General features: G+C 49.7%; 1 protein-coding gene across 4 annotated transcripts in view; it reads right to left on the bottom strand.

The window, feature by feature from the left end:
* SYTL1 (synaptotagmin like 1) overlaps positions 1 to 27,716 on the bottom strand; it is a 288,286-nt gene that overhangs the window by 168,086 nt on the left and 92,484 nt on the right. For 3 of the 4 annotated variants that reach the window (XM_069622898.1, XM_069622895.1, XM_069622896.1), the window contains one exon: positions 7,519 to 8,092. The exons of the other annotated variant lie outside the window; for it this stretch is intronic. In XM_069622898.1, the coding sequence (XP_069478999.1) occupies positions 7,519 to 7,703 (185 nt within the window). In that variant the 5' untranslated portion in view covers positions 7,704 to 8,092. The remainder of the gene's footprint in view (positions 1 to 7,518; positions 8,093 to 27,716) is intronic. 4 annotated transcript variants of the gene reach the window in all.

The following is a 27,716-nucleotide window of genomic DNA, read 5'->3' as shown; positions in this document are numbered from 1 at the left end:
AATATCAAAGAACTGCCCTTGGCATTTTCTCTAGTTGTTGTTGAGCTATTGGACTTTTTCCAGCCGGGATCCTCCTTTCAGTCACTTCTAACCAGTGTTCTGTTACATGTCTTTTCATTTTCTGTGATTCACTCTAAGACCTTTGTAAATAAATCTGCCTTTGATCATTTCTAAAGGCCAGCAGCCTTTGTTCATTACAGAGCAGCTTTCAGCCCAGCAACTCCTTTTCAAGCTGCCCGAGTGTGATCATGCAGAGATCTCAGAGCAATTCCCCTTTGCCATGGCTCTCAGTGGAATACCTCACCAACCAAGCATTACTGTGTTGGGTCTGAATGCCACTGCATGAATGCCGCAGGCAAGTAACACCGGTGGTGGAATTCCATGTGTTTTATATTCTTACAATTGGTAAATACATTTCAACCACCAAAACCCCATGCCCTTCTACTCGTATACAAGGGAGTGATGGGTAATGCTGTGGTCAGCATTTATACTGGCAGCGTTCACACATGGACAGGGTGCACCCCAATATCATTGCAGAAAGACCCTGGAGGTCCATCAAATGAGCATGAGCACAAGTAGTTTCACAAGACTGGGCACAAGAAGATTGAGGGTGCAAGGACATGACAGGAACACTGGTAGACCATGACAAGAACCTTGACGAACCCAAACACAACACTCAGGGGCACTGTTGGGCATTGAGCGGATTTTCATAGTTTTTATTTTTCTATGCAACGTATCGGATACAAACAAGTAATCGATAGTGGAACTTTGCCCATCGCGCTGCCATGTGGACTTAGCTGGAATGTCACCCTGCGTGTGACCGTTTAACATTGCGAGCCCTCTCACTTCCATCTCTTCTCTCCATATCTCTGCCAAGCGGTTTTTTAGAGGAATCTGCTTCTTTGGTGCTTATATATTCCTCTGCCTCTGCTTCTTCAATGATGGTATTGATTTGGTTTTTCAATTGATTGGTAGGGTTGCCTGGGAGACTCCGATAGTTCGTGGGGTCTTGCAGCAAAACTTGAACCATGTTATCATAATCTGATTTGTTCATAACAACCGTCGCTCCGCCCTTATCTGCTGGTTTTCTGACAATGTCTTCATTGTCAGCGAAGGTTTTTAGTGCTATCAGTTGTTGCTTAGTGCAGTTGGAATGTCTGAATGGAATGTTTTCTTCCATTTTACTAATGCTCTTGAGTAAGGCTTGTTCAAAAGTCGTGGGCTCCACTGTGTTAGTGCAATATGGAGGATAGAATTGAGACGGTGGCTTAAGGTCTGTGGCATCTTGTTTTCCTGGTGTATTTTCGGTAAAGAATTGTTTCAATCTGATCTTCCTCATAAGTTGACTGACCTCTATTCTTGTTTGGAATGGATCATAGTAAGCAGTAGGAACAAACGCGAGGCCTTTCTGTAAAATTTGCTCTTCTGGTTTTGTTAGTATAAATGTGGATAAATTAACCACTAGAGAAACATTGGTTGTTGCAGGCCTCGTCCTCTGCTGCGAGTTACTCGAGGGGATTGACCTTGTCATCGCTGACCTGTGGGAAATGAGGAGAGGAACCCCTGAGAACTTGGAGTCAATTTGAAAATATTGACACCAGGAAGAACTGTAGTTCTAGTGAACAAGGACAAGAACCCCTGAGAACCTGGGAACACATTGGGCCTCATTACAAGGTAGGCGGTGGACCAAGGTGCACCTTGGTCCATGCCGGTAAATTACCGGCACCGCCTTGGCAGAAAGGGGAATTACCGCCCTACTCCAAGGTTGGTGGGGTGGTAATTCCCCCTTCCACCATTGCCCTTCCCCATTCCCATTTTTGCCCCATAGGGCATAATGGGAATGGGGAAGGGGCTAATTACGGTACCGCAAATTTGCGGTGCCGTAATTAGCACCAAGGTCCCTTTGAGGGTTGGGTTTTAACACCTGCAAAAAGCAGGTGTTAAATTCCCCAACCTGCAAAGGGACCTCGTAGTACGGCGGTAAGGGTTAACGGTCACCGTTACCATTAATGGTGATCGTTAACCCTTACCGCCGTCCGTGTAATGAGGCCCCTTGTATAGAGACACAATAGGAACACCTCTAGATCTAGTAAACAAGAAAAAGATCCCCTCAGAACTTGGAGTCATATTGTACAGAGACAGGCCAGGAACACCCATAGATCTAGTTAAGGACAGGAACCCTGAGAACTTGGAGTCATATTGTACAGAGACAGGACAGGAACACACATAGATCTAGTAAAGGACAGGAACCCTGAGAGCTTGGAGTCATATTGTACAGAGACAAGCCAGGAAAACCCATAGATCTAGTAAAGGACAGGGACCCCTGAGAACTTGGAGTCATATTGTACAGAGACAGGACAGGAAAACACATAAATCTAGTAAAGGACAGGAACCCCTGAGAACTTGGAATCATATTGTACAGAGACAGGCCAGGAACACCCATAGATCTAGTAAAGGACAGGAACCCTGAGAACTTGGAGTCATATTGTACAGAGACAAGCTAGGAATACCCATAAATCTAGTAAAGGACAGGACCCCCTGAGAACTTGGAGTCATATTGTACAGAGACAGGACAGGAACACACATAAATCTAGTAAAGGACAGGAACCCCTGAGAACTTGGAATCATATTGTACAGAGGCAGGCCAGGAACACCCATAGATCTAGTAAAGGACAGGAACCCTGAGAACTTGGATTCATATTGTACAGAGACAGGCCAGGAACACACATAGATCTAGTAAAGGGCAGCAACCCTGAGAACTTGGAGTCATATTATACAGAGACAGGCCAGGAACACCTCTAGATTTAGTAAACAAGGACAATAACCCCTGGGAACCTGGAGACATATTGAGCAAGGACTTGCCAGGAACACTTGGAAGGCTAGGAAAATCTGCAGGAGAAGGCATATTGAGACCACATGGATGTAAAAAATAAAAACATGCTAAAGCAAGTAAACTATAATCTTATGACTTCCTTATTTTTCAAGAAACATGGTTGCTGGAGAACCCCGTGATTGATAGCAGGATGATCAATCATAAACACGCCTTCAAAGGGTCAAGGGGCCGTCCTATGGACGGGCTGCTCACAGCTGTGAAAATTACCCAGAACCCCAGTATAAAGAACTGGCCATGCAAGACCTCCACTCTTCTGGCAACAGTGATTATGGAAAGCCTAACTGTTCCGATCACTAGGCTGCTAATCATTAACATTTTCTTTAATTCAATATCAACCCCCATTGCGGAGGTGCTTGAGGAATTGGAGAATGTGCTGATGAAATGGTATGCTTTGTTCCCCCTTGCGCCTATTATAATAGGGGGGGTGGACTTTAACTGTGAGTGCTCGGTCACAGAGGATGGGGAAGGTTATGAGGAGGAGGAATCATCCACTATGCCAAATCCCGCAGTGAGTGGGGGAAAGAGAGGGGCGCACGGGAGAGAGTGGTCACAGTTTGTGTCTAGATGGGGATTCACTCAATCAAACCAACTCTGCGGGGAAAAGGGGGTGAAGATACCAACATGGCAGAACCATGGTGCTGCCTCCACAATCGACTACATCTTTTTTGTAATGTTAATCAGAGAATGATACATGCATTCAAAGTGGAGGCGACGCCTTTGAGCGATCACGTTAGGCTCTGCCTCACATTGAGGGGGAGGATGACATGGGTATTTAATAGGGACGGGCCAACAAATCTGTTAATAGTAGCGTTCTGAAAATAGGGAAGGCCAACAAAGCCAATTACAAACTTGACCTTTGGTGGGCGGAACTGCCTTAAGATCAGCACAATGATCTGACTACCCCAGTGCAATTTCCCAATATTGTATCCAAACTGGGTTCCTTGGAACTGGTTTGTCGGCCACCCCTGATGACTCTGTTTATCCAAAATCGTGCTCTGTCTGTGATCATAGTATAAATGATAAGAAAAAGGAGGCCAGGCTGAAACTGATCAAACTAAAATCCAATGTTTGTAAAGGGGAATGTCTTTCAAAAGGAGGGAAACTGTTCGAAATAGAATACAGCTCTTGGCTCAAGACACACAGACTCAAAGTGTATATTGCCAAAAATCAAACTCTTTTCAAGAAGTTGGTTGGCAAAGACACTCGAGCGGTCTGAAGAATCCTGAATGGCACTCATGACCAACAGGCAAGCCTACAATCGTGCTGCATATCTGAGGCTGAGTGGTGTGAGTACTACCATAATACATTTAATTCTGAGGGCACAATTCCACCACAGGCGCTAGACCACACCACAAAGCCTGAGACTTGGAAGTATGATTTTGATATTACAGACATCAACATGGCCATTAACACACTTAAGAATTCTAGGGCCTGTGGTCCGGATGGGGTGTAGAACCAATTTTATGAGGAGAATCCAGTTCTCTGGTCCGACCTCCTACTCAGACGTTTTTGGTGTATTGCCAGGGGCAAGGACTGCCCAGAATCCTGGCAAATAGCAACTGCCAGAGCGGCAAGAGATTGAGTCCAGCCAACTACAGAGCAATCACTCTGATACATTCGGCAGCTAAAATCTTTGCCAAATTGGTGCTGAAGAACCTGTGTAAGTGGATATAGAAGGAGAGAATTCTCAGTCCTCTGCAGACCGGGTCCAGGAAGGCTGTGGCTCTTTCGGTATGTACCTCAGACATTGGAGGCCATTTTGGTAAAACATTCTATGTAGCAGTGCTGGGCTTGACCGCTTCCTTCGACAATGTTAATACCCAAATACTATGCACGAAACTGAGATGTTGGGGTATTGACAAGGGACTACTAAGAATGAGCCAACAGCTGTACAGAGACAACTCAATAAAAATCAGAAAAATAGTCAAGGGGAGCTGCCCAATATAATCCCTATTACTAAAGGGTTGACACAGGGATGTGTAGTGGCTCCAACTATCTTCAATTTATACTTAGCCGACGTATTGAAGGAAAGCCTGGCATGGGGTGGGTATGCGCCTAGATGGGGTCCTTGAAGGGGTCCGTGCCTTTCTTGCAACAAACCATCAGAAAATCAACACAGCGAAATCCTACGCTATGACATTCACAAACAAACACTCATGTAGTAGATACACATGGCAAGTAAATTAAACTGCAATTAAGCAAGTTACCAGTAGAAATTGTCTAGGTTTTCCGATCTCTACAAAAGAACATCTTAAAACCCAAATGGGGAGGATGGAGGGGAAACTTAATGCATCGATTAGTCTGATGAAAGTACTAAACGGGAACCTCTGTGCATACTCTTTAGTGCCACTTATAGAGTTATACAAGCTTAAGATAACGGCAACCATATTGTATGGAGGTGGATTAATATTCTTTGTGGATCAATCTTCCCTAGATCGCCTAGAAAGCAAAATATGGAAAATAGTGGTGAATCTTCCAAAATCTACCCCGATCAGTGTAATTAGATTAGAACTGGGTTTGACACCATGGTGAGCACAACACAACACATAAACAGATCTCCGTCCCTACTAACCAAAATAAGGGAAGGTGAAGAACATTCACTGGGCTCCTATGTAAAAGAACGTATGCAAACTATCTCTGATCATAAATCTTTTCTGCCAAAATGTTATAATAATTGCAAGATCTTTACAACTATGATACAACTGGAGAAGGAAGACAGCCCCTTCGTCATAAAAAACACAATAACGCGGTGGGATAGAATGTCTGATTATGAAGATCTTGGCAGGTTGCAATTATATAAAAACAATCGACGCCTTCGTACCTCGTCAAACGAGCCAAATGTTGTATACAAACATTTCCCTCCAAGAAGCACAGGGATATTTATCTAACCTTCGTCTGAATACTCTGCCGACGTTGGAAGTCGTGGGACCAAAACTTCATATTTGTAGAGAAATGTGAGGCTGTCGTGCTTGTGGCCTAGCTTCAATTGAATCCCTATTTCATTTGGTCTTGGAATGGCCGGCATGTCAAGACAAAGGAATCTGTCTCCGGGGAGACTTTTCCCACTCGACCTCCCGGGTACTAGCAGATAACCTTTGGATAAGACTGATGATGACTACGAATGAGAATCTAATAATTGCCCTCATGACCTTGCTGACACACATATTTGAGGAACTAAAAAACAAAATGCTGCAGGGTGAAGCAGATTGGAGAGCGATCTGGGAGGTCGGGGTACCCACCCACGGGGCCCTGATGGGTTTAGGGCGATGTATCTTATGAGTGACAATGATGATAGTCGTAATGTATGTTACACCTTAGGCTCGAATAGGAATACAGAATTTGTGTGCCAATGGATCCACTCCCATGCCAGCTTAATGGATAACTCTAGTATGTGACTGTGCTATGTTTGCAATATATCACATTTTTGTTTGTCGCATGATAATGTGCATTTGGTTTCATTTGCATTGTAGTGTGAAAGTTTATTGTAAAAACTAGACACACTGTTTCTTTTTAAATAAAAAGAAAAGTGGCAATACACACATGAGGATATAGTGTGGAATCCTGGAAGAACAGGAGACACACACACAAACATGCTATGGAATCCCTGGGAATGTGAAGACCAAGAAACAAGAGCATATAAGAGGAACTTAGAAGACCCTGGAAAACATAAGTAATGACATGACGGAGATAAGGTGAAAAGGGCATGCTGAATGGAGCTTGAACTCAGTACAAAGAAGTGTAAGAACCCAGGGAAGTGGGGAAGGCGTGGACTCCCTTGGTTCCCTCTGTTGAACCCTGAATCCCCACAATCAAGCGCATGCTCATAGAACGCTGAAGACCAAAGCTACCTGTAAAAACATCCCTCCTACTTGTCATTATGCACAAATTGAGGCCTCACAAACTAACAAGAGATACAAGGGAACCATACAATGTCAGAAAACTAGGAAATTCGAGGAGAACCCTGTGGAATCCTAAAAGAACTGAATTACCCCCCTGCCCCCCGAGGAACCCTATTCCTGAACATCCTTTCAGTTTCCCAGCTCCAGCTCTCATTAATGTTGCCCACACTCTCTCATTCCTAGATCCAATCCTCCCGTCATTGCTCTTGCAGCTGGGTCTCCTCCCTTCTTCATTGCTATATTGTTTGTTTGTTTGTTTGTTTATTTATATGGCGCTCCCGACCCTGAGGTATCTGGGTGCAGTACATTATTGCACCCTTCACTGCCCTTAGTCCTCTTTCTCTTTTCCTCACTCTATCCCACTTATTTTTCTCTCACTCCACTGGCTATATTTTTCCCTTCATAACTCCCTCCTGTTTTCTGATTGTATTTCTCCATTTGTTGCACTTATTTCTGGTTCTCGTACCAGTTTCTTTACTGTATTCCACTCTTTGATCCTCTTATTTGTGGTGTCACTGCTGAGTCCCTAGCCCTCTTCTTATCTATTTCCCACTAACTCAGATTCTTTTTTTTCACTTACTCTCTCAGGGTCTTATTCACCCCTCCTCCCTTTTTTTATTCTCCTTATAGACTGAATTTAGGCCTTGTCCTACAGATGATTTCACATACACTATTCAGTGGTCCCAGACTCCTACCCCAAAAGTAAGCAAGATTATTTGTTCTTACCGTATGCGCCACTCGTCCTTCTGCCTGAGCTGCGTATCCCTGCTCAGCACCTTGACGATGGCCCTTTGCTCCTCCTCCGTCAGGAAAGTCAGGTCCAGCAGAGACTCACTGTCAGTATCCTTCGACATGTTGGGGCGGGTGCGGGGCACTTCGGGCTGCCCCTGAGGGCTCTCCGTCTGGCTCATGTCCTTACCCTGGGCCCAACGATTATGAGCTGTCCCAGGGCCAGGATCCAGAAGGCAAAAGGATTTGGCAACTCAGCTGTTTTCTTGGATCCCAAAGGCGAACCCTAAAAGTGTTATCAAGGGTACAAACCCTCAGAACTCTCAAAGTGTTATCCGGGATCCTTCCCCAACACGAGGCCCAAAGCCCACATTGACACCCTCAAGTTAGTGGGTTTGGAAGAGGTCACAGCGGTGGGGTAAGTATATGAAAGGGTCTGTTGTAGTTATTCTTTCAACACTTCTTGGGTTCGAATGGGTGGTTAAGGACCAATATTCCTACGGCTGGGTGTAGAGGAGGTTTGCTTGCGTCCTCTCTCCTATTCGTCTTTATTCTGGGAGCACATGTTGCCCTAAATAAAAGGAATAATCACAGGTTACGTACGGATCATATATATGCAGGGCTACTCAACAAACCTGGAAAAGAACAAAATGTGCTATGATATGATATGATAGGATATGGCATGTATAACGTGTCTGTACACAAGTGTTTCTAGGCGCAACAAGACAAGGGAGGGAGGACATAGGGGGGACAAGACAAACAATCCTACTAGGCTTTGTGTCATTCGGATCGTGCAAGTGCAACAATGAGAAGTGCAGGGGGCAGGAGAGGGTGAAGTGCAATCAGAGCATGGCTCTGAGTAAGCGCAGCCCGGGAAACGCTGCTCTGGGTAAGTGCAGGAGGCAGGGGGCCTGTAGGGGTTACAGTTACAGCCCCAAGTGCGCCGTAGGCCCAGAGGCAGTGCAAAGGACACCGTTAATGGAGGGGCCAGGTACCCAGTGTGACTCTGAAGGAGCCAAGAAACCTGTCGGCACAGCAACAGGTAAGTTAGCAAGGGAGCGAGAGAGAGAAGGCTGAGGCGAAAAGGAAGGTCTTGAGCTACTTCTGGGAACTTGATGTGATCTGGCTCAAGTCTGAGAGGGGCAGGGAGGCTGTTCCAGAAGGAGGCACCTGCGGAGGACAGAGACCTACCCGCCACTCTCTGCCTGGAGAAGCGTCTGACCCTCATGGAGTTGGAGGTAGCTGAGTGAAGGGCTCTAGCAGGAAGGTATTTTTGAAGAGAGAGTTAGATGGAGTGTGGGACCCTGGCCCAGAAAGCCTTCGGGATGATGCAGAGGGTCTTGAACTCCATCCTTGCAGCCACTGGGAGCCAATTGAGCGAGTTCAGGGATGGAGAGATATGGTCCCTGGGCTTTAGGCCAAGGATAAGTCTCGCATTCCTGTTTTGGATTAGTTGCAGGGGGCAAAGAGTAGAAGTAGGCAGATTGAGAAAGAGGCTGTTGCAGTAGTGCAGTCTGGAGAGAACCAGGGCTCTGGAGATAGTGAGCTTCTGGTGGAAAGTGAGACAAGGTAGAATTCCTCTCAGGAGGTTCCAGCTGGAAGTGGGCCTTTATGGTAAGGTCTGTGATGTACGGAGAGTATGAGATAGTGGAGTTGAAGTTGACACCAAGGTTTTATGCCTCAGAGGAAGGCAAGGGTAGAGGGCCCAAGGAGGGCAGCTAGAGTGAGAGAGGGAAAGCTGGAGCAGGGGTCCCAATGAGAAATCTGCATCTTACTAGCATTAAGACGAAGATCAGTGGGGCCGCACCAATCCTGAATCTCATAAAGACAGTCAGTGATAAGCATGGGAGAAGAGGAGGCTGAGGGAAGCCTGCAAGAGAGCGGAGTGTCATCTGCATAACACTGAAAGTTAGAAGAGAAGGTGGTGATCAGGAGGGACAAAGGGGCCAGATAGACATTGAAGAGCCAGGATGAGAGGATAGAGGAGAGAGCCCTGGCGGACACCACGTGTGGAGAAAGGTGTGCTGGAGAGAAAGGACCCAAGTTGGAGCTGGGAGGGATGGTCCAGGAGGAGGGAGGTCAGCCACGCCAGGGCACGATCCATGATGCTCAAGTTCACATGGAGTCGGTTGATCAGGGTGGAGTGATTGACCTTTTCAAAAGCAGAGGAAAGGTGAGGGAGAATAAGGACAGACGGAGAGCTGAAGTGAATGTTAGAGAGCAGATCTTCACAGGTGTTCAAGAGAGCTGTTTCCATGCATCTGGCTGCTCTCAAGCCAGACTGATGGTCATGCAGGCAGCCAACATATTCAGTGTGGAGGGTAAGCTGGGAGATGTGCAGCTTTTCCAAGAGTTTGCCCAGGAAAGGAGTAATAGAAATCGGGCCATAGTTTGCCGGGCATGTAGGGTCGGCAGATGGCTTTTTTAGGAGGGGATGCACAAGGGAGGGCTTGAGGCAAGAGGGAAATGATCCAGTGGGGAAGGAGTGATTGCAGAAATCAGCCATGGCTGGGACGAGGGTGGCAATGTGGTCCTTGATGGTTCTGGAGGAGCAGGGGAGCACCTATTTGGAAAACACTTTCATAGATCGGAATTGTCTAGAGAAATTGTCAGATGAGTGAATCCTAAACAGCACTATATGTTGCCTGGGTGCAGCAGAGAAGTCTTCCGATCTTTTGGTGAAGACAACTTCTGGCTTTTCTGTGTCCTGTCTAGAGCAAATAAGAACACAAAGGGTGATGCAGGGACCTGGAAATGGGCCTGGCAATAGAACAAAAGTTGCAGAGGGCAGGAGTACCCCCAGTGCTTAATTTGTAAAAAAAAATAATTGCCAGGGCACAAATATTTTCTAGTATTCCTGTGATACTGCTTGGTGGGCAGTTCCCCACCACTGCTGCCACCACCCATAGCTGCTCCCCACAACGTCAACATATTTGGGGTTACACTACAGCTTACACCTACTCATTGTGGTTGATGGATGCACTGACTATCACCACTTCATAATTAAAGTGAGTCTGAGACAATAAGTGCTGAGACTCATAAGTAAGTGCCGGGGTGATCCCTGGCAAACACACCCACATATTAAGCACTGGCTACCCCATAATACATAGTTAATCTCTGTGCCATTACAGCAATTGTGCTGGCATAGCGGGGCTTGATAGCTATGAGATCCCGGCCACGCGATCAAACAACACTCTTAACCTTTTGTAGTGCCTTATCTGCATGTGGGTGGAAGAGGAACTTGCAGGAAATGTTTTGGTGTCCATGCATGGAGACGCAGGTGGAAGCGTGCGTCCATGTATGTAGTACTGAAATGTAGCAGACAAGCACTGGGTTTCTAGGGTGCTACGCAGACTGTACCTGCCTGGGCTGGCCCGTTGAAAAGGCTTCAGTGGACTGGCGGAGCCGGTTCCACATTCTTCTTGCTACTCACTGATAAGCTGTGGTTCTAATACATTGTTTTAATAAAAGAGATATGACTGACATTTGTAAGTCAGCCTATGTTAAAAATGCAGCACACAATTTGAACAAAGTAGTCACAAGAGAGGGGTCCAGGGGATATTGCAAAGTGACAGTGGTGTGCAGTTTACATGCAATGGGACGAGTATCTGCTTAAATGCTTGATTGCTCAAAAGACCTCTACTCTATATGAACCTCGAAGTAATGGTCAAGTGCAATCCACCAATCGCATGATATATACTTTATGTATATATGTCATTGATATGCTCTGCTATGTATAGTTATTGTTCTATTTATGTATTCAAACTGTTATGTAACCAAGCTGTAAGATGTCGTATGCAATGCGCCCTAATACCCTTGGGTCTGGTGCGCAATATAAGTAATAAAACAAACAAACAAACATATGGAAGGTGTGCATTGATCGATCAATTGAGAGCATGTTACCGGTGATGTTGTGGTCATATCTTACCACTCCACACAGTGTTACAGGACTCTCTTCATTTGTTATGGATGTGGTACAGAGTGGATGGTTAATGATACAAAGGTGGGATTAGAGGCTGAATCTACTTGTGCATCACTGGATAATTAGGTGTATGGTCTCTGTTAAATCAGGTTTTGGGTAGATTGAGTTAGCAGCAAGCTCACGGTGGTAGAGGTTTGTTTCGTTTTATTTGTATTTATATAGCGCACAACAGCCCGAGGACATCGTGTTGCCCACGCCTCCTGCATTAGCAGATAGGATTGGACCTCAGATATCTTGCGCTGGTGAGTGTAATGAAGTAAACCTAGTTTCCCAAATTTTCATATAAAGAATTTCATTGGTAGTTTGGGTAGGCCACATGTTTCGACTCGTACAGGTCTTTCTGAAGGCTAAATTACATCTGCATTGCCCACGGTTGGTGGGTGGGTTGGATTGCTGATTAGGAAAATCCTGATTCGCAACCAGCAGACCAGCCGACCAGCAGACCAGCCGAGCAGGCTGTGAGCCGAAAGGCCCAGCTCAGCAAAGCCCACCGGGGCACGCATATATAGGATTGCTGAGCCACTGATATTTGTGTCAACACTGATTAAAGAGACCAAGCACAAGAGATCCGATTGGGCTGAGCAGAACTGGGATTCTCCTAATCAGCAAACCAACCCATCCACCAACCGTGGGCAGTCCAGAAATAATTTAGCCTTGAGAAAGACCTAGATGGGTCGAAACATGTGTCGGCTGACCTACCCAAAATACCAATTAAATCCTTTATGTGAAAACTTGGGAAATTATGTTTACTTCATTATACTCACCAGCGCAAGATATCCAGGATCCAATCCCCAGAGTGGATAGTATTAAGGGAAGACTTGATAGAAATCATCTAAAGACAATAGGGCAGAGGCACAAAGATGGAGCAAGGTGTTGCCTGGTTCTGAAGGCTAGAAACAATGCTACCCCGGTGGCCGGTGGCACACGGAGTAGGCTAAGATTTCCAGGCAAGACTGTGAAAAGAGATCTAGATTGGATCTGATGCACAAAATAAATCCAGTCATGAGGAATTCTGTTAGGCTGAGTAATGGAAGAGGGTGGAAAGTTGGCCGATGTCAAGATGTGCGCAAGAGAGGGACGCAAGTGATGCGACTGGCGTGACATTTTAGATGTGTTGGTCTTAGGCAGTGATACCGGAAGAAGGGAATTTGAACCAGAAGTTGTGGTAAGCGGTAATGAAGGAAGTTGTGTAGACCTGCAGCAAGGGCAGTGTCTTGAGCATGAAGAAGGGTGGATGTCGGCAATGCAGTGACCACATGTGGCAGTTGTTTTGTAAGACCCATAATGCGGTTTCAGGATTATGGGGTCTTGTAGTTGTTACTTTGGCTTTGTGGTCAGGGGTAGATAGATTCATTTTCATTTTCCCTGAAGGGGAAAGATAGGTTGTGCGGTGCCCTGTGTTTTGTGTCTCTTGTGCCATGTTGGCCATGAGTGGGTGGGAGAAGATAGTAGGATGTGTGGAGGAGCGGAGCAACAGAGACAACTCAAGCTAAGTCTCATATAAATGAATTATCCACCTTAAACCCATGTTTGCCTCTCTGTCCTAGCTACTTTTTTTTACTTGTACATGTTTATTGTGAACATACTGAAAAGAAATGAAGGAGTTTCCTTTTGGTGTGGTAAAGATCCAGACCCTAGACAGTCTCCAGGGGTCAAGCCCTAAAAAAAAAGTGGGTGGACTCATTAGCATACAGAATGGGATGTGACATCACCAGAAATTAGCATATCAATATGAAATATGCAATTTTCATTCAATTGGGTTTGCATAACCATACAAATTGTACAGGAAGAATGGCCTTTGCCTTTCATAAAATCAAGACACACAAAAAAACAAAGAGGATATTTTCTTCTAATAGTGTTTTGAAAGTAATAAAAGGTGTGCATGTTTTAAACTCGGAGAATCAATACCGATGTTTTCCTTGGAACCTGCAGTCCTGAAATGTGACATTTCAGCTTTAGTTGTCTGTTGTTTCTCCTCAGGCTATCTGGTGCAGTGGTGGCTATCTGGTGCTGTGGTGAAGTGTCCGGCCTGTGGCAACCGTGGTTCGAGTCCCGAGGTCGGCATAGAAAAGTCAGCCAATGTTTTTTGTTTTACACACGGCCTCTAAAATAAACGGGGGTCAGCGTCCGCCCTCTGAAAAAAGTGGGTGGACACTGTGCACCCTCGACTTGAGTGCTGGCCTGCGCCTTCACTGAGGGTGAGGTTGGGGTACACTACTATGTTTCAGAGAATGTACCCACCCCAGTAGATGGCAACAGAGGCACTACCACTATGGAGGGATGCCCCTCTGGCTACATGTGAGTGGGGCTGAGACAAGAAGAGGAGGAGTAAGGTCACATGGTGGAGGAAGGGCATGCTGGGAGAATACCTTCCGACATGAGGATTTTAAAAATCCCTGCCTACACTAGCAAAGCCTCTTTTTTGGGGCTTGGTGGCAAAGGGAGGCAAAGTCAGGGAAGGTGTCACCCACCCACACTGGAAGGAGTAAGAGGACACAGATAGCTCAAGATCTACAAGGAGAGGCAGTGTAGGATCTTACTAATTATTTTTTGGTTTTGGCGCCTTTCGGTGGCATAATCCATCAAATTTTGCCAAAACAATTGCTATAAGAAGAAAGGGGTTCCAAGAATCAGTCTTTGTGGTTGTTGTGACAGCTGGAAATGCTGTGACTTGCAATTCGTAACGCACAAAGTGTTAATTCCTGTTGTACTGCAATACAGCTAGCGGAGTGATCTCTTTTAGAGAGGCCTTTCTACAGCAATATGCGAGAGCAACGTTTTGAAAAAAAGGTGTGCAGCATTTGGAAAATGCTTTTGAATACTGGAAATGACAGGTTCTTTCGTGTGCCGGAAGGGGTGCCAAATAGTTTCCTGCATTCGGTTTACTATCGAAACGTAGTTCTTGTGAGAATGGTAAACGTAGGCCTACATTTCCCAGCAGAGTGTGAGGTTAGAACGGGCGTTGCGCCTGCGTGCTGCGCTCACCCAGGCCATCCGCCCCTCCTCTGTTCCAGGTTTAGAATGCTGAGCTGCTAGCTCGGCCCAACACGCAGGAGAAGCCGCTGCGGCTCTGCACCTCCCCTGCCTTCTAGGACAGCAGGTTCCACTGTGTAGTAAATTACTTGTAATAAGGACAGGAGCCTCTGGTCTTGTAACGTCGTATTTATTCTCTCACAAGTTTCATGCAGGATGCACACAACATGTGTGCCTTACTAATAATAGCCAACGGGCTGAAGGTGGCTGGGAGGTTGTGGCCTTAATGTCTGTGTCCCAGATTGATAAGGAGCGTGCCCCGTAACTCGAGGGCTCAGCAGGGCGCACCTTGTTGCGTCCTCCGTTCGTCCCGTAGTGCGCGCGAAGCGCGCGGGGGCAAAGCTAAGGTCCGCGGCGAGATTTCGCGAGAGCGCGCGCTCTCGCGATATCTCTATACATCTCCCTTTTTCAATGCACAGCGAAATCATTGTAAAACATAGTCATTGTATCTCACCGGTCTTCTGTGTTCTCTTCTGGGCCGATCATCAGTTCGGGTGCAATTCTCCTGTTGTTCCTGATCGGGATCTGCACCCAGTGCTTCCGGTTCGACCTCGGTTTCCACCCTCTCTCTGTCGTCTCCTTCTGGTTCTCTTTCTTCACCTGCTCCGTGGTCTCTTTCGGTTTCCGTTCGTGATCTCTCCGGGGTCTTCGCTCTTCCTCGAGTCTTCTGGTATAGTGCCACTCTTTCGAGATTCCACGCTCGCCCGTCTTCCGTGCGAACATGATTTGCTCCTTTGTGAATCACTTTAATGGGTCGGCTAAACCGAGACCCTGTGACTTGATCTTTCTTCGGTAACTGGATTTTAACCAGGTCTCCTTTTCCTATGTCAGACGATTGTTTGCTTCTTCTTCTCCGATCACTCCATGATTTCATGCGTGTTCTATTGCTTTCGATTCTCCAGACTACTTCTGCCATGTCCACCGCTTCATCTTCTCGTATTTTCGACAACCATGGTGGAATCAGCGTGGATGCCGCACTCCTCCCTCTCAACATTTTGAGCGGGGATATTTGGGTGATCCCATTTGGTGTGAGTCTGTGGGTCGCTATGGCCTCCTTGGTGGTTTTGAGCGGGTCCATGCCCGAAGCCGTTGCCAATTGGATGGCGCCTTTTATGAACCTGTTGGCCCTCTCTACAAGCCCATTTGCTTGGGGGTGATATAGGGCTGCTTTCTTTTGTTTTATGTGATTCCTTTTTAAGAATTCCTCCATGTCTTTTGAGACTAGTTGCACCCCGTTGTCTGTGACTACTTCCTTGGGGAGGCCTTCCCTCTGAAATATTTCCGTAAGTACTTCTATAACGGTTGCCGTGGTTATGTTCGGGACGAACGCGGCCTCCACCCACTTGGATAGGTAATCCACCAGTACTATGCCGTACCGGTGTTCAGGTGCCATTGCTTCCAAAGGCCCTATGAAGTCAATGCCAACCTTTGACCACACAGCTTCTGGAATTTCCGTGGGTATTAGGGGTGCTTGGCGGACCTTAAGTCTCTTGTCGCTGTTGAGACATTCATGGCAACGTTCTATCATGGATCGAATTTCCTGGTCCATGGATGGCCACCAGTAGGCCTCTCTCACTCTGCGACGGGTCATGGTGTTTCCCAAGTGGCCCGCGTGGGCTCTACATAGGATGATTCTTCTCATTCCTGTGGGAGGAATAATCTGGTCTGACTTCATAATTATCCCCTCCGTTTCAGATAGTTCGTCCGACACCTTCCAGTAGGGTCTCATGCCCTCGGGTAACGCCTTTTCACTTGGCCAACCTTCCTTGGTCCATTTGCAAATCATGGCCATGGTGGGGTCTTTCCCGTCTTCCTCTTCCCAGTGTCTCTCACTGAGTTCCAGGTAAACTGGCGCTCTCAAGTCCATGATGGATGCAACTATGCATTCTCCATGAAGGAACGTGGTGGCCTTATCCTTACCCTCCGGCAGTCTCGACATGCAGTCAGCTTGTGAATTTTTCCAGCCTGAGATATGTTGGATCTCAAACGTGTACTCTTGCAGCTTGGCTGCAATGCGTGCCAATCTGGGCTTGGATACTTTTGAGCCTCCCGGGCTGAGCATATGGATAAGGGGCTTATGATCAGTCACCAGCTTGAATTTGGTGCCCCATACATACGTCCTGAAATGTTCCACCGCCCATGCGCAGGCCAACATCTCTTTTTCAATGGTGGAGTAGTTCTGTTCCGCCTCCGATAATGCCTTCGATGCAAAGGCCACAACGTGTTCAGTGTCACCTTTCTTTTGTGTTAGCACTGCCCCCAGTCCATAAGCACTGGTGTCGGTGGTGACGACTGTTGCCCACGCCGGATTAAACGGTTGAAGGCATGGTGCATCTATGATAAGCTGTTTTATATTCACCATCGCCGTCTTTTGGGGTTCTTGCCATACAAATTCCGAGCCCTTTTTGAGTACATCTCGAAGGGGTGCCGTGGTCTCGGAAAACTTCGGTATGAACTTCGCATAGTACTCAGCCAGCCCCAGAAATGACCTTACTTCCTCTTTGCTGTTTGGTTCCGCTGCTTTAATGATTGCTTGCATGAGATTCTGTTTGGGACTGATACCTTTTTCTGAAATCTTGTATCCTAAGTATTCAAATTCTTTCACTCTGAACAGGCATTTCTCATACCGTAACCGCACCCCTGCTTCTTGTAGCTTGTTTAGGACAATTCTTAACATGGCGTCATGCGTTTGTTCATCCTCCGCATACACGAGGATGTCATCCTGGAAGTACACCACGTTTTTGACTTTCTTTAGCAAAACATCCATCATGCGTTGGAAAGCCGACGCTGCTGATGACAACCCGAATGGCATTTTGGTGAATTGGTATGTGCCAAATGGAGTAATGAATGCCGTGAGGGGTTTCGACTCTTCATGTAGCTGTATTTGGTGGTATGCATTCCTCATGTCCAGTTTTGAAAATATTCTGGCTTCCTTCATTAACAGAATGAGTTCATTTATGCTTGGAAGAGGGTAGTTATCTGTGATGACTTCCAAGTTTAAGCTGCGTAGATCTATGCATACCCTGAGTTCCTGTGATTGGGGTTTCTTTATAAGCACGACAGGGCTCAGCCATTCAGATGCTTCGATTTCTTCTATGACACCCTCCATTTTCATCTTTTCCAACTGACTTCTAAGGATGTCCCTTGCCGTGGCTGGTACTGGCCTCACTCGGTGCTTTACAGGGACCGCATTCCTTTTGAGCACTATTTTGTGCAGAAAACCCTTGATGTGCCCCGGCTCCTCCGGGAAAAGTGTTGGGTAGTCGCTTTTGACAACAGGTCCGCTCGTCACCCTGACTGACAGGACTTGATCTTTGGTGCTGGGATCCAGTCTGATTTTCAGCTTGTCTTGGTCGTCCCACCCCAGCACTGCTGGGCCTTCGTGACTGAAATAGACCCTGGTTGTGGTTTCCCTTCCTTTGAATTCTACTTTGGCTTTGATGTATCCTAACAGTTCAACTGACGCCCCTCCAAACACCGTGGGTTGGTGCTTCGTTATTAGCACTTGCACCTTTTCCTTTCCCACCATGTCCTTATACGTGCGAAGGGGAATGATTGTTAGATCCGACCCTGAATCTGCCATGACCCTTGTTTCCCTGCCATCAATCTTGATCATGCAGTGAGGTTTCTCTCTCCTTGCTCTTGTGCTGTTAACCATGATGACAGTGGGTCTTCCTTCATCTTCTGAGGATGATTCTTTCTCCGTATTGCGATCTGCATTAAGGCTGGAGACTTTCTTGTTCCTCCACCGACACACAATAGAGAAATGGCCAATGCGTTTACAAATGGAGCACTCCTTGTCTCTGGCTGGGCACTCCCTGTCAAACGCCAGGTGTTTGGTGCTGGTGCACCTGTGACACTTTAGGGGTTCTTTCCTGTTCCCTCTCCCTTCTCTCGTGTCGGTTGCCGGCCTTTCTTTTTTTGCATGGAAACCCACTGCTTGTATTTCTGCGGAACTCTGGGCCCCAGTAAGCTCCTTTCGTCTTCCCGCCATTTCCTCGACTGCTCTGGCGATCTCAATCGCTTTCTCCAACTGCAGTTCCTTTTCGACAATAAACTTATCTTGGACTTTCCGACTGTTAGTGTGGACGACCAACATGTCACATATGAGACTCTCCGCATTGTTGCCAAAATTACACAGCGCTGCTAATTCCCTCAGCTTGGTGACGTAATCGTCAACTGGTTCAGACATTTCTTGCCTTCGCGTGTAAAACCGTTTCCGGTGGAGCACTGTGTTCTCTTTACTGGCAAACCTTTTTATGATTCTCCTGACCGCTTCCTTGAAAACAACGTCATTGTCGCCAGCCACCGGTATCGGGGTGAGACTCTCGAATATTCTCTGTCCTTCCACTCCCAGGGCATTTAGTAGCATGGCCCTGCACCTTGCCGCTGAGAACCCTGCCCCACCTAGGGCCTCCACATATGTCGTGAATAGGGGCTGCCATTGTGGCCATGGGATGGCAGGCCTACCTGGAGTTTGGAGAAATGGTGGCGGTGGCGTTGCTCCTTGCATGCTCCTCTGTGGGTTCTGGTGGTGATCCTCGTCGCCAATTTATGTAGTAAATTACTTGTAATAAGGACAGGAGCCTCTGGTCTTGTAACGTCGTATTTATTCTCTCACAAGTTTCATGCAGGATGCACACAACATGTGTGCCTTACTAATAATAGCCAACGGGCTGAAGGTGGCTGGGAGGATGTGGCCTTAATGTCTGTGTCCCAGATTGATAAGGAGCGGGCCCCGTAACTCGAGGGCTCAGCAGGGCGCACCTTGTCGCGTCCTCCGCTCGTCCCGTAGTGCGCGCGAAGCGCGCGGGGGCAGAGCTAAGGTCCGCGGCGAGATCTCGCGAGAGCGCGCGCTCTCGCGATATCTCTACACACTGGCTATCTCGAAGAGCCCATAACCACAATAAGAACACAGGAGCAAGGTCTGGGGAACTAGAAATTAAAGACAATAGAAACCCGGCTCTAAGGCTCGCACTGAACCTACAAACACAGACCATGGACCATGGGAGTGTCGACAAATCGGACGTAGCATAGCAAGCAGAAACAGCGCCACTAGAAAGAGGCCCCTATCAACTAATATCACAATTATATTCATTGAGGATACCAGCAAACACAGACTTTAAAACATGAAACAAAAATATGTGAAACTCGGGCTTTAGAAATACCCACACAGTCAGTGCATGCCCAAATCACAGGCTACGTTAAACCCATTACTGTCATGTAAACGTACTCTAGCGCAGGGACGTCATTTCACCAAAATGCCAGGGGTAGCGATAGTGACATCACACGACCCTTGACACCTGATGACACCACAGGAAGGGATGTCATTTGACTCCGCCCTGAAGTGATATCGCGGGAAGCGATGGTACACGACCTTTCACTCGTTGACAAAACAGGAAGTGGCATCACATAGCATTGCACATTACGAAAAATATGGTTACGATATCACTATAATGTGATGTACATTTCATACAAGAATGGATCGCGATATGTATCGTTAAGATCAGTGTATATGGGCCCATATTACCAAATTACTGTAAATGCAAGCAGACGTCCAAGGCCAAATGATAATGATGTGTTATTATATAACACTTACGCTTAAGCGCTTTATATAGAAAAAAAAATACACCCAATATCACCCAACCTGTGTTGGTACTCATTTATCGACCTCAGAAGGATGAAAGGCTGAGTTTAGGTATTTAAGAGCAGACTAAATCAGTGACTCACCCCCTGAAGTGTGCCTGAAATAAACCTTTAATGAGTCTAGCAATTATTGTATAGAATTACAGAAAGACACATTATTTGGTATTCCTATTCTTTCTTATTTAGGATCAGTGCTGAAAGTGTTAGACTTGTGCCACTCCTGTTCTTATTTTTCTTCTTTTTTTTTAAAGGGACCTGATCAAGAAAGCCAGCCACTCCAGAAATAAAGAGCCACCTTGCATTACAAAAAAAAAAAGTTTTTCCTTTTTTTTTTTAAAGATAGAGATCCCGGTTTGTGAGAAGTTTTCGGAGACTGTCATTGCTCCGGCCCAGCTAGCCCTGGCCCACTTAAAGCGCTGCTTATAGTCTTCCCTCTCTAGAAATACGTTTTGAAAACTTATTTAAACTAGTAAGGTAGCTCAGTGGGCTAAACCTTTACACAGGGACTTGCAGACCACAGGTTTGAATCCTTAGGTGGTGGCTCAGCCTTCAATCCCTCAGAGGTTGCTAAAGAGAGTACTCATGAGACGGGCCGTAATGGCCCCTTACAGTGTTTGCACTGTATGAAGCATGTTTGCAGAACACACGTTCGCACTTCGCACTAGAGGAGTAGCTTTGTTACCCAACACACTGGCACTCCTTTTATCGACCGCAGAATGGATGCTTTGTCATCGAGGTCATACAAAAGCAATTCACAGCCTTGACTCGCTAGATATGGTCAGTTTGTCATGTTTGTTGCAAAAAATTGCAGTTTTTGTGACCTGCGTTTTTTCAATTAAGTACTGAGAACATTTTTAAAATAATATTTTAACTGAGAACATATAAGTTTGCCATCATCATATTTCTAGAAATGGGTCTCCAAATCTGGGCCTTGAGAGCCCCACCAAGACAAGGTGTGCGCTATTGCTCCTTCACTCATGCGCTGTCACTCCTTCCACCTTGTGCTGTTGCTCCTCCACCTTGCGCTGTCGCTCCTACCCCCTTGCGCTGTCACTCCTTCCCCTTGTTCTGTTGCTCCTTCCCCTTTGCGCTGTTGCTCCTTCCCCCTGGTGCTGTCGCTCCTTCTGCCTTGCGCTGTCGTTCCTTCCCCTTGCGCTGTCGCTCCTTCATCCTTGCGCTGCTGCTACTTCCTCCTTGCACTGTCGCTCCTTCCCCTTGTGCTGTCGCTCCTTCCCCCATGCGTTATCGCTCCTTCCAGCTTGTGCTGTCGCTCCTCCCCCTTGCTTTGTTGCTCCTTCCCTCTTGTATTGTCACTCCTTCCCCCTTGCGCTGTTGCTCCTCCCCCTTGTGCTGTTCCTCCTTCCCCCTTGGGCTGTCGTTCCTTCCTCCTTGCGCTGTTGCTCCATCCCCCTTGCGCTGTTGCTTCTTCTTCCTTGCGCTGTCACTCCTTCCCCTTGAACCGTCGATCCTTCATCCTTGCACTGTCGCTCCTTCTTCCTTGTGCTGTCGCTCCTTCATCCTTGCGCTGTCGCTCCTTCCTCCTTGCGCTGTTGCTCCTTCCCCTTGTGCTCTTGCTCCTTCGCCCATAAGTTATCGCGCCTTCCAGCTTGTGCTGTCACTCCTCCCCCGTGATTTGTTGCTTCTTCCCCCTTGCGCTGTCGCTCCTTCCTCCTTGCGCTGTTGCTCCATCCCCCTTGCGCTGTTGCTCCTTTCCCCTTGTGCTGTCGCTCCTTCCCCCTTGTTCTATCGCTCCTTCCCCATGCGCTATGGCTCCTTCCAGCTTGTGCTGTCGCTCCTCCCCCCTTGCACTGTCGCTCCTTCCCCCTTACGCCGTCGCTCCTTCCCCTTGTGTTGTCGCTCCTTCCCCTTGCACTGTTGCTCCTTCCCCCTTGCGCTGCCGCTCCTTCCCCCTTTGTGCTGTTGCGCCTTCCCCCTTGCGCTGTCGCTCCTTCCCCCCTGCGCTCCTTCCTCCTTGCACTGTCACTCATTCCCCTTGCGCTGTTGCTCCTTCCCCCTTGTGCTGTTACTCCGTCCCCCTTGTGCTGTCACTCCTTCCCCCTTGTGCTGTCACTCCTTCCCGCATGCGCTATCGCTCCTTCCAGCTTGTCCTGTCGCTCCTTCCCCCTTGCGCCGTCACTCCTTCCCCCTTGCGCTGTCACTCCTTCCCCCTTGCGCTGTCGGTCCTTCCCCTTGCGTCATCGCTCCTTCCTCCTTGCGCTGTCGCTCCTTCTTCCTTGCGCTGTCGCTCCTTCCCCTTGCGCCGTCGCTCCTTCATCCTTGCACTGTCGCTCCTTCTTCCTTGCGCTGTCGCTCCTTCCCCTTGCGCTGTCGCTCCTTCATCCTTGCGCTGTCGCTCCTTCCTCCTTCCTCCTTGTGCTGTCGCTCTTTCCCCTTGTGCTGTCGCTCCTTCCCCCATGCATTATCGCTCCTTCCAGCTTATGCTGTTGCTCCTCCCTCTTGCTTTGTTGCTCCTTCCCCCTTGCGCTGTTGCTCCTTCCTCCTTGCGCTGTTGCTCCATCCCCTTGTAATGTCGCTCCTTCTTCCTTGCGCTGTCGCTCATTCCCCTTGCGCTGTTGCTCCTTTCCCCTTGTGCTGTCGCTCCTTCCCCATGCGCTATCGCTCCTTCGAGCTTGTGCTGTCGCTCCTCCCCCCTTGCACTGTTGCTCCTTCCCCCTTGTACTGTTGCTCCTTGCCCCTTGCGCTGTCGCTCCTTCCCCCTTGCGCCGTCACTCCTTCCCCTTGTGTTGTCACTCCTTCCCCTTGCACTGTCGCTCCTTCCCCCTTGCGCTGCCGCTCCTTCCCCCTTTGTGCTGTCGCTCCTTCCCCTTGCACTGTCGCTCCTTCCCCCCTGCGCTCCTTCCTCCTTGCACTGTCACTCATTCCCCTTGCGCAGTTGCTCCTTCCCCCTTGCGGTGTCGCTCCTTCCTCCTTGCGCTGTCGCTCCTTCTTCCTTGCGCTGTCGCTCCTTCCCCTTGCGCAGTCACTCCTTCATCCTTTCGCTGTTGCTCCTTCTTCCTTGCGCTGTTGTTCCTTCCCCTTGCACCGTCGCTCCTTCCTCCTTGCGCTGTCACTCCTTCCCCATGTGCTGTCGCTCCTTCCCCGATGCGTTATTGCTCCTTCCAGCTTGTGCTGCCGCTCCTGCCCCTTGCTTTGTTGCTCCTTCCCCCTTGCGCTGTCGCTCCTTCCTCCTTGCGTTGTTGCTCCATCCCCCTTGCGCTGTTGCTCCTTCTTCCTTGCGCTGTCGCTCATTCCCCTTGTGCTGTTGCTCCTTTCCCCTTGTGCTGTCGCTCCTTCCCCATGCGCTATCGCTCCTTCCAGCTTGTGCTGTCACTCCTCCCCCCTTGCACTGTTGCTCCTACCCCCTTGTACTGTTGCTCCTTCCCCCTTGCGCTGTCAATCCTTCCCCCTTGCGCCGTCGCTCCTTCCCCCTTGCGCCGTCGCTCCTTCCCCTTGCACTGTCGCTCCTTCCCCCTTGCGCTGCCGCTCCTTCCCTCTTTGTGCTGTCGCTCCTTCCCCCTTGCGCCATCGCTCCTTCCCCTTGCACTGTCGCTCCTTCCCCCCTGCGCTCCTTCCTCCTTGCGCTGTCACTCATTCCTCTTGCGCTGTTGCTCCTTCCCCCTTGTGCCGTTACTCCCTCCCCCTTGTGCTGTCACTCCTTCCCCCATGCGCTATGGTTCCTTCCAGCTTGCGCTGTCGCTCCTTCACCCTTGCGCTGTCACTCCTTCCCCCTTGCGCTGTCACTCCTTCCCCTTGTGCTGTCGCTCCTTCCCCTTGCGCCGTCACTCCTTCCTCCTTGTGCTGTCGCTCCTTCCTCCTTGCGCTGTCACTCCTTCCCCCTGTGCTTTCGCTCCTTCCCCTTGTGCTGTTGCTCCTTCCCCCTTGTGCTGTCGCTCCTTCCCCCCTACACTGTTGCTCCTTCCCCTTGTACTGTCACTCCTTCCCCCCTTGTGCTGTCGCTCCTCCCCCTTGTGCTGTCGCTCCTCCCCCCTTGCGCTGTCGCTGCTTCCCCTTGTGCTATTGCTCCATCCCCCTTACACTGTCGCTCCTTCCTCTTTGCGTTGTCACTCATTCCCCTTGCGCTGTTGCTCCTTCCCCCTTGTGCTGTGCACCTTCCCCCTTGTGCTGTCGCTCCTTCCCCATGCGCTATTGCTCCTTCCAGCTTGTGCTGTCGCTCCTCCCCCCTTGCACTGTCACTCATTCCCCTTGCGCTGTTGCTCCTTCCCCCTTGTGCTGTCGCACCTTCCCCCTTGTGCTGTCGCTCCTTCCCCCATGAGCTATCGCTCCTTCCCCCTTGCACTGTTGCTCCTTCCCCCTTGTGCTGTCGCTCCTCCCCCTTGTGCTATCGCTCCTTCCCCCTTGTGCTATTGCTCCCCCCTTGCGCTGTTGCTCCTTCCCCCTTGTACTGTTGCTCCTTTCCCATGTACTGTCGCTCCTTCCCCCCTTTTGCTGTCGCTCCTAGGAAGTGACGTCATTTGACCCCACCCCGAAGTGATATTGCATGAAGCGATGGAACACAACCTTTCACCCGTTGACAAAACAGGAAGTGGCATCCCCCCTTGTGCTGTCGCTCCTACCCCCTTGTGCTGTCGCTCCTTCCCCCTTGCGCTGTCGCTCCTTCCAGCATGTGCTGTTGCTTCTCCCCACTTGCGCTGTTGCTCCTCCCCCCTTGTGCTGTCGCTCCTTCCCCCATGTGCTATTGCTGCTTCCAGCTTGTGCTGTCGCTCCTCCCCACTTGCGCTGTTGCTCCTTCCCGCTTGTGCTGTTGCTCCTTCCCCCTTGTGCTGTCGCACCATCCCCCTTGTGCTGTCGCTCCTTCCCCCATGCGCTGTCGCTCCTTCCAGCTTGTGCTGTCGCTCCTCCCCCCTTGCACTGTTGCTCCTTCCCCCTTGTGCTGTCGCTCCTCCCCCATGTGCTATCGCTCCTTCCCCTTTGTGCTATCGCTCCCCCCCTTGTGCTGTTACTCCCTCCCCCTTGTGCTGTCACTCCTTCCCCCATGCGCTATGGTTCCTTCCAGCTTGCGCTGTCGCTCCTTCCCCCTTGCGCTGTCACTCCTTCCCCCTTGCGCTGTCACTCCTTCCCCCTTGTGCTGTCGCTCCTTCCTCCTTGCGCTGTCACTCCTTCCCCCTGTGCTTTCGCTCCTTCCCCTTGTGCTGTTGCTCCTTCCCCCTTGTGCTGTCGCTCCTTCCAGCTTGTGCTGTCGCTCCTCCCCTTTGCTTTGTTGCTCCTTCCCCCTTGTACTGTCGCTCCTTCCCCCTTACACTGTTGCTCCTTCCCCTTGTACTGTCACTCCTTCCCCCCTTTTGCTGTCGCTCCTCCCCCCTTGCGCTGTCGCTGCTTCCCCTTGTGCTATTGCTCCATCCCCCTTACACTGTCGCTCCTTCCTCTTTGCGTTGTCACTCATTCCCCTTGCACTGTTGCTCCTTCCCCCTTGTGCTGTGCACCTTCCCCCTTGTGCTGTCGCTCCTTCCCCATGCGCTATCTCTCCTTCCAGCTTGTGCTGTCGCTCCTCCCCCCTTGCACTGTCACTCATTCCCCTTGCGCTGTTGCTCCTTCCCCTTGTGCTGTTGCACCTTCCCCCTTGTGCTGTCGCACCTTCCCGCTTGTGCTGTCGCTCCTCCCCCTTGTGCTATCGCTCCTTCCCCCTTGTGCTATCGCTCCCCCCTTGCGCTGTTGCTCCTTCCCCCTTGTACTGTTGCTCCTTCCCCATGTACTGTCGCTCCTTCCCCCCTTTTGCTGTCGCTCCTAGGAAGTGACGTCATTTGACCCCACCCCGAAGTGATATTGCATGAAGCGATGGAACACAACCTTTCACCCGTTGACAAAACAGGAAGTGGCATCCCCCCTTGTGCTGTCGCTCCTACCCCCTTGTGCTGTCGCTCCTTCCCCCTTGCGCTGTCGCTCCTTCCCTTTGCGCTGTTGCTCCTTCCTCCTTGCGCTGTTGCTCCTTCCCCCATGCGCAATTGTCCCTTCCAGCTTGTGCTGTCGCTCCTGCCTCCTTGCGCTGTTGCTCCTTCCCCCTTGTGTGTCGCTCCTGCCCCCTTGTGCTGTCGCTCCTTCCCCCTTGTGCTGTCGCTCCTTCCCCATGCGCTATTGCCCCTTCCAGCTTGTGCTGTTGCTCCTCCCCCTTGCGCTGTTGCTCCTTCCCCCTTGTACTGTTGCTCCTTCCCCCTTGTGCTGTCGCTCCTTCCTCCTTTTACTGTCGCTCCTTCCCCCTTGTGCTGTCACTCCTTCCCCCTTGCGCTGTCGCTCCTTCCCTTTGCGCTGTTGCTCCTTCCTCCTTGCGCTGTTGCTCATTCCCCTTGCACTGTTGCTCCTTCCCCCTTGTACCGTTGCTCCTTCCCCCTTGTGTGCTGTCGCTCTTTCCCCCTAGTGCAGTCGCTCCTTCCCCCATGCGCTATCACTCCTTCCAGCTTGTGCTGTCGCTCCTCCCCCTTGCGCTGTTGCTCCTTCCCCCTTGTGCCGTTACTCCCTCCCCCTTGTGCTGTCACTCCTTCCCCCATGCGCTATGGTTCCTTCCAGCTTGCGCTGTCGCTCCTTCACCCTTGCGCTGTCACTCCTTCCCCCTTGCGCTGTCACTCCTTCCCCCTTGTGCTGTCGCTCCTTCCCCTTGCGCCGTCACTCCTTCCTCCTTGTGCTGTCGCTCCTTCCTCCTTGCGCTGTCACTCCTTCCCCCTGTGCTTTCGCTCCTTCCCCTTGTGCTGTTGCTCCTTCCCCCTTGTGCTGTCGCTCCTTCCCCCCTACACTGTTGCTCCTTCCCCTTGTACTGTCACTCCTTCCCCCCTTGTGCTGTCGCTCCTCCCCCTTGTGCTGTCGCTCCTCCCCCCTTGCGCTGTCGCTGCTTCCCCTTGTGCTATTGCTCCATCCCCCTTACACTGTCGCTCCTTCCTCTTTGCGTTGTCACTCATTCCCCTTGCGCTGTTGCTCCTTCCCCCTTGTGCTGTGCACCTTCCCCCTTGTGCTGTCGCTCCTTCCCCATGCGCTATTGCTCCTTCCAGCTTGTGCTGTCGCTCCTCCCCCCTTGCACTGTCACTCATTCCCCTTGCGCTGTTGCTCCTTCCCCCTTGTGCTGTCGCACCTTCCCCCTTGTGCTGTCGCTCCTTCCCCCATGAGCTATCGCTCCTTCCAGCTTGTGCTGTCGCTCCTCCCCCCTTGCACTGTTGCTCCTTCCCCCTTGTGCTGTCGCTCCTCCCCCTTGTGCTATCGCTCCTTCCCCCTTGTGCTATTGCTCCCCCCTTGCGCTGTTGCTCCTTCCCCCTTGTACTGTTGCTCCTTTCCCATGTACTGTCGCTCCTTCCCCCCTTTTGCTGTCGCTCCTAGGAAGTGACGTCATTTGACCCCACCCCGAAGTGATATTGCATGAAGCGATGGAACACAACCTTTCACCCGTTGACAAAACAGGAAGTGGCATCCCCCCTTGTGCTGTCGCTCCTACCCCCTTGTGCTGTCGCTCCTTCCCCCTTGCGCTGTCGCTCCTTCCAGCATGTGCTGTTGCTTCTCCCCACTTGCGCTGTTGCTCCTCCCCCCTTGTGCTGTC

This window comes from Ambystoma mexicanum, chromosome 11 (genome assembly GCF_040938575.1).
Source record: "Ambystoma mexicanum isolate Mex_15411 chromosome 11, UKY_AmexF1_1, whole genome shotgun sequence".
NCBI lineage: Eukaryota > Metazoa > Chordata > Amphibia > Caudata > Ambystomatidae > Ambystoma > Ambystoma mexicanum.
The sequence above is the reverse complement of the archived record's forward strand: the minus strand, read 5'-3'. Positions and strand labels throughout refer to the sequence as shown.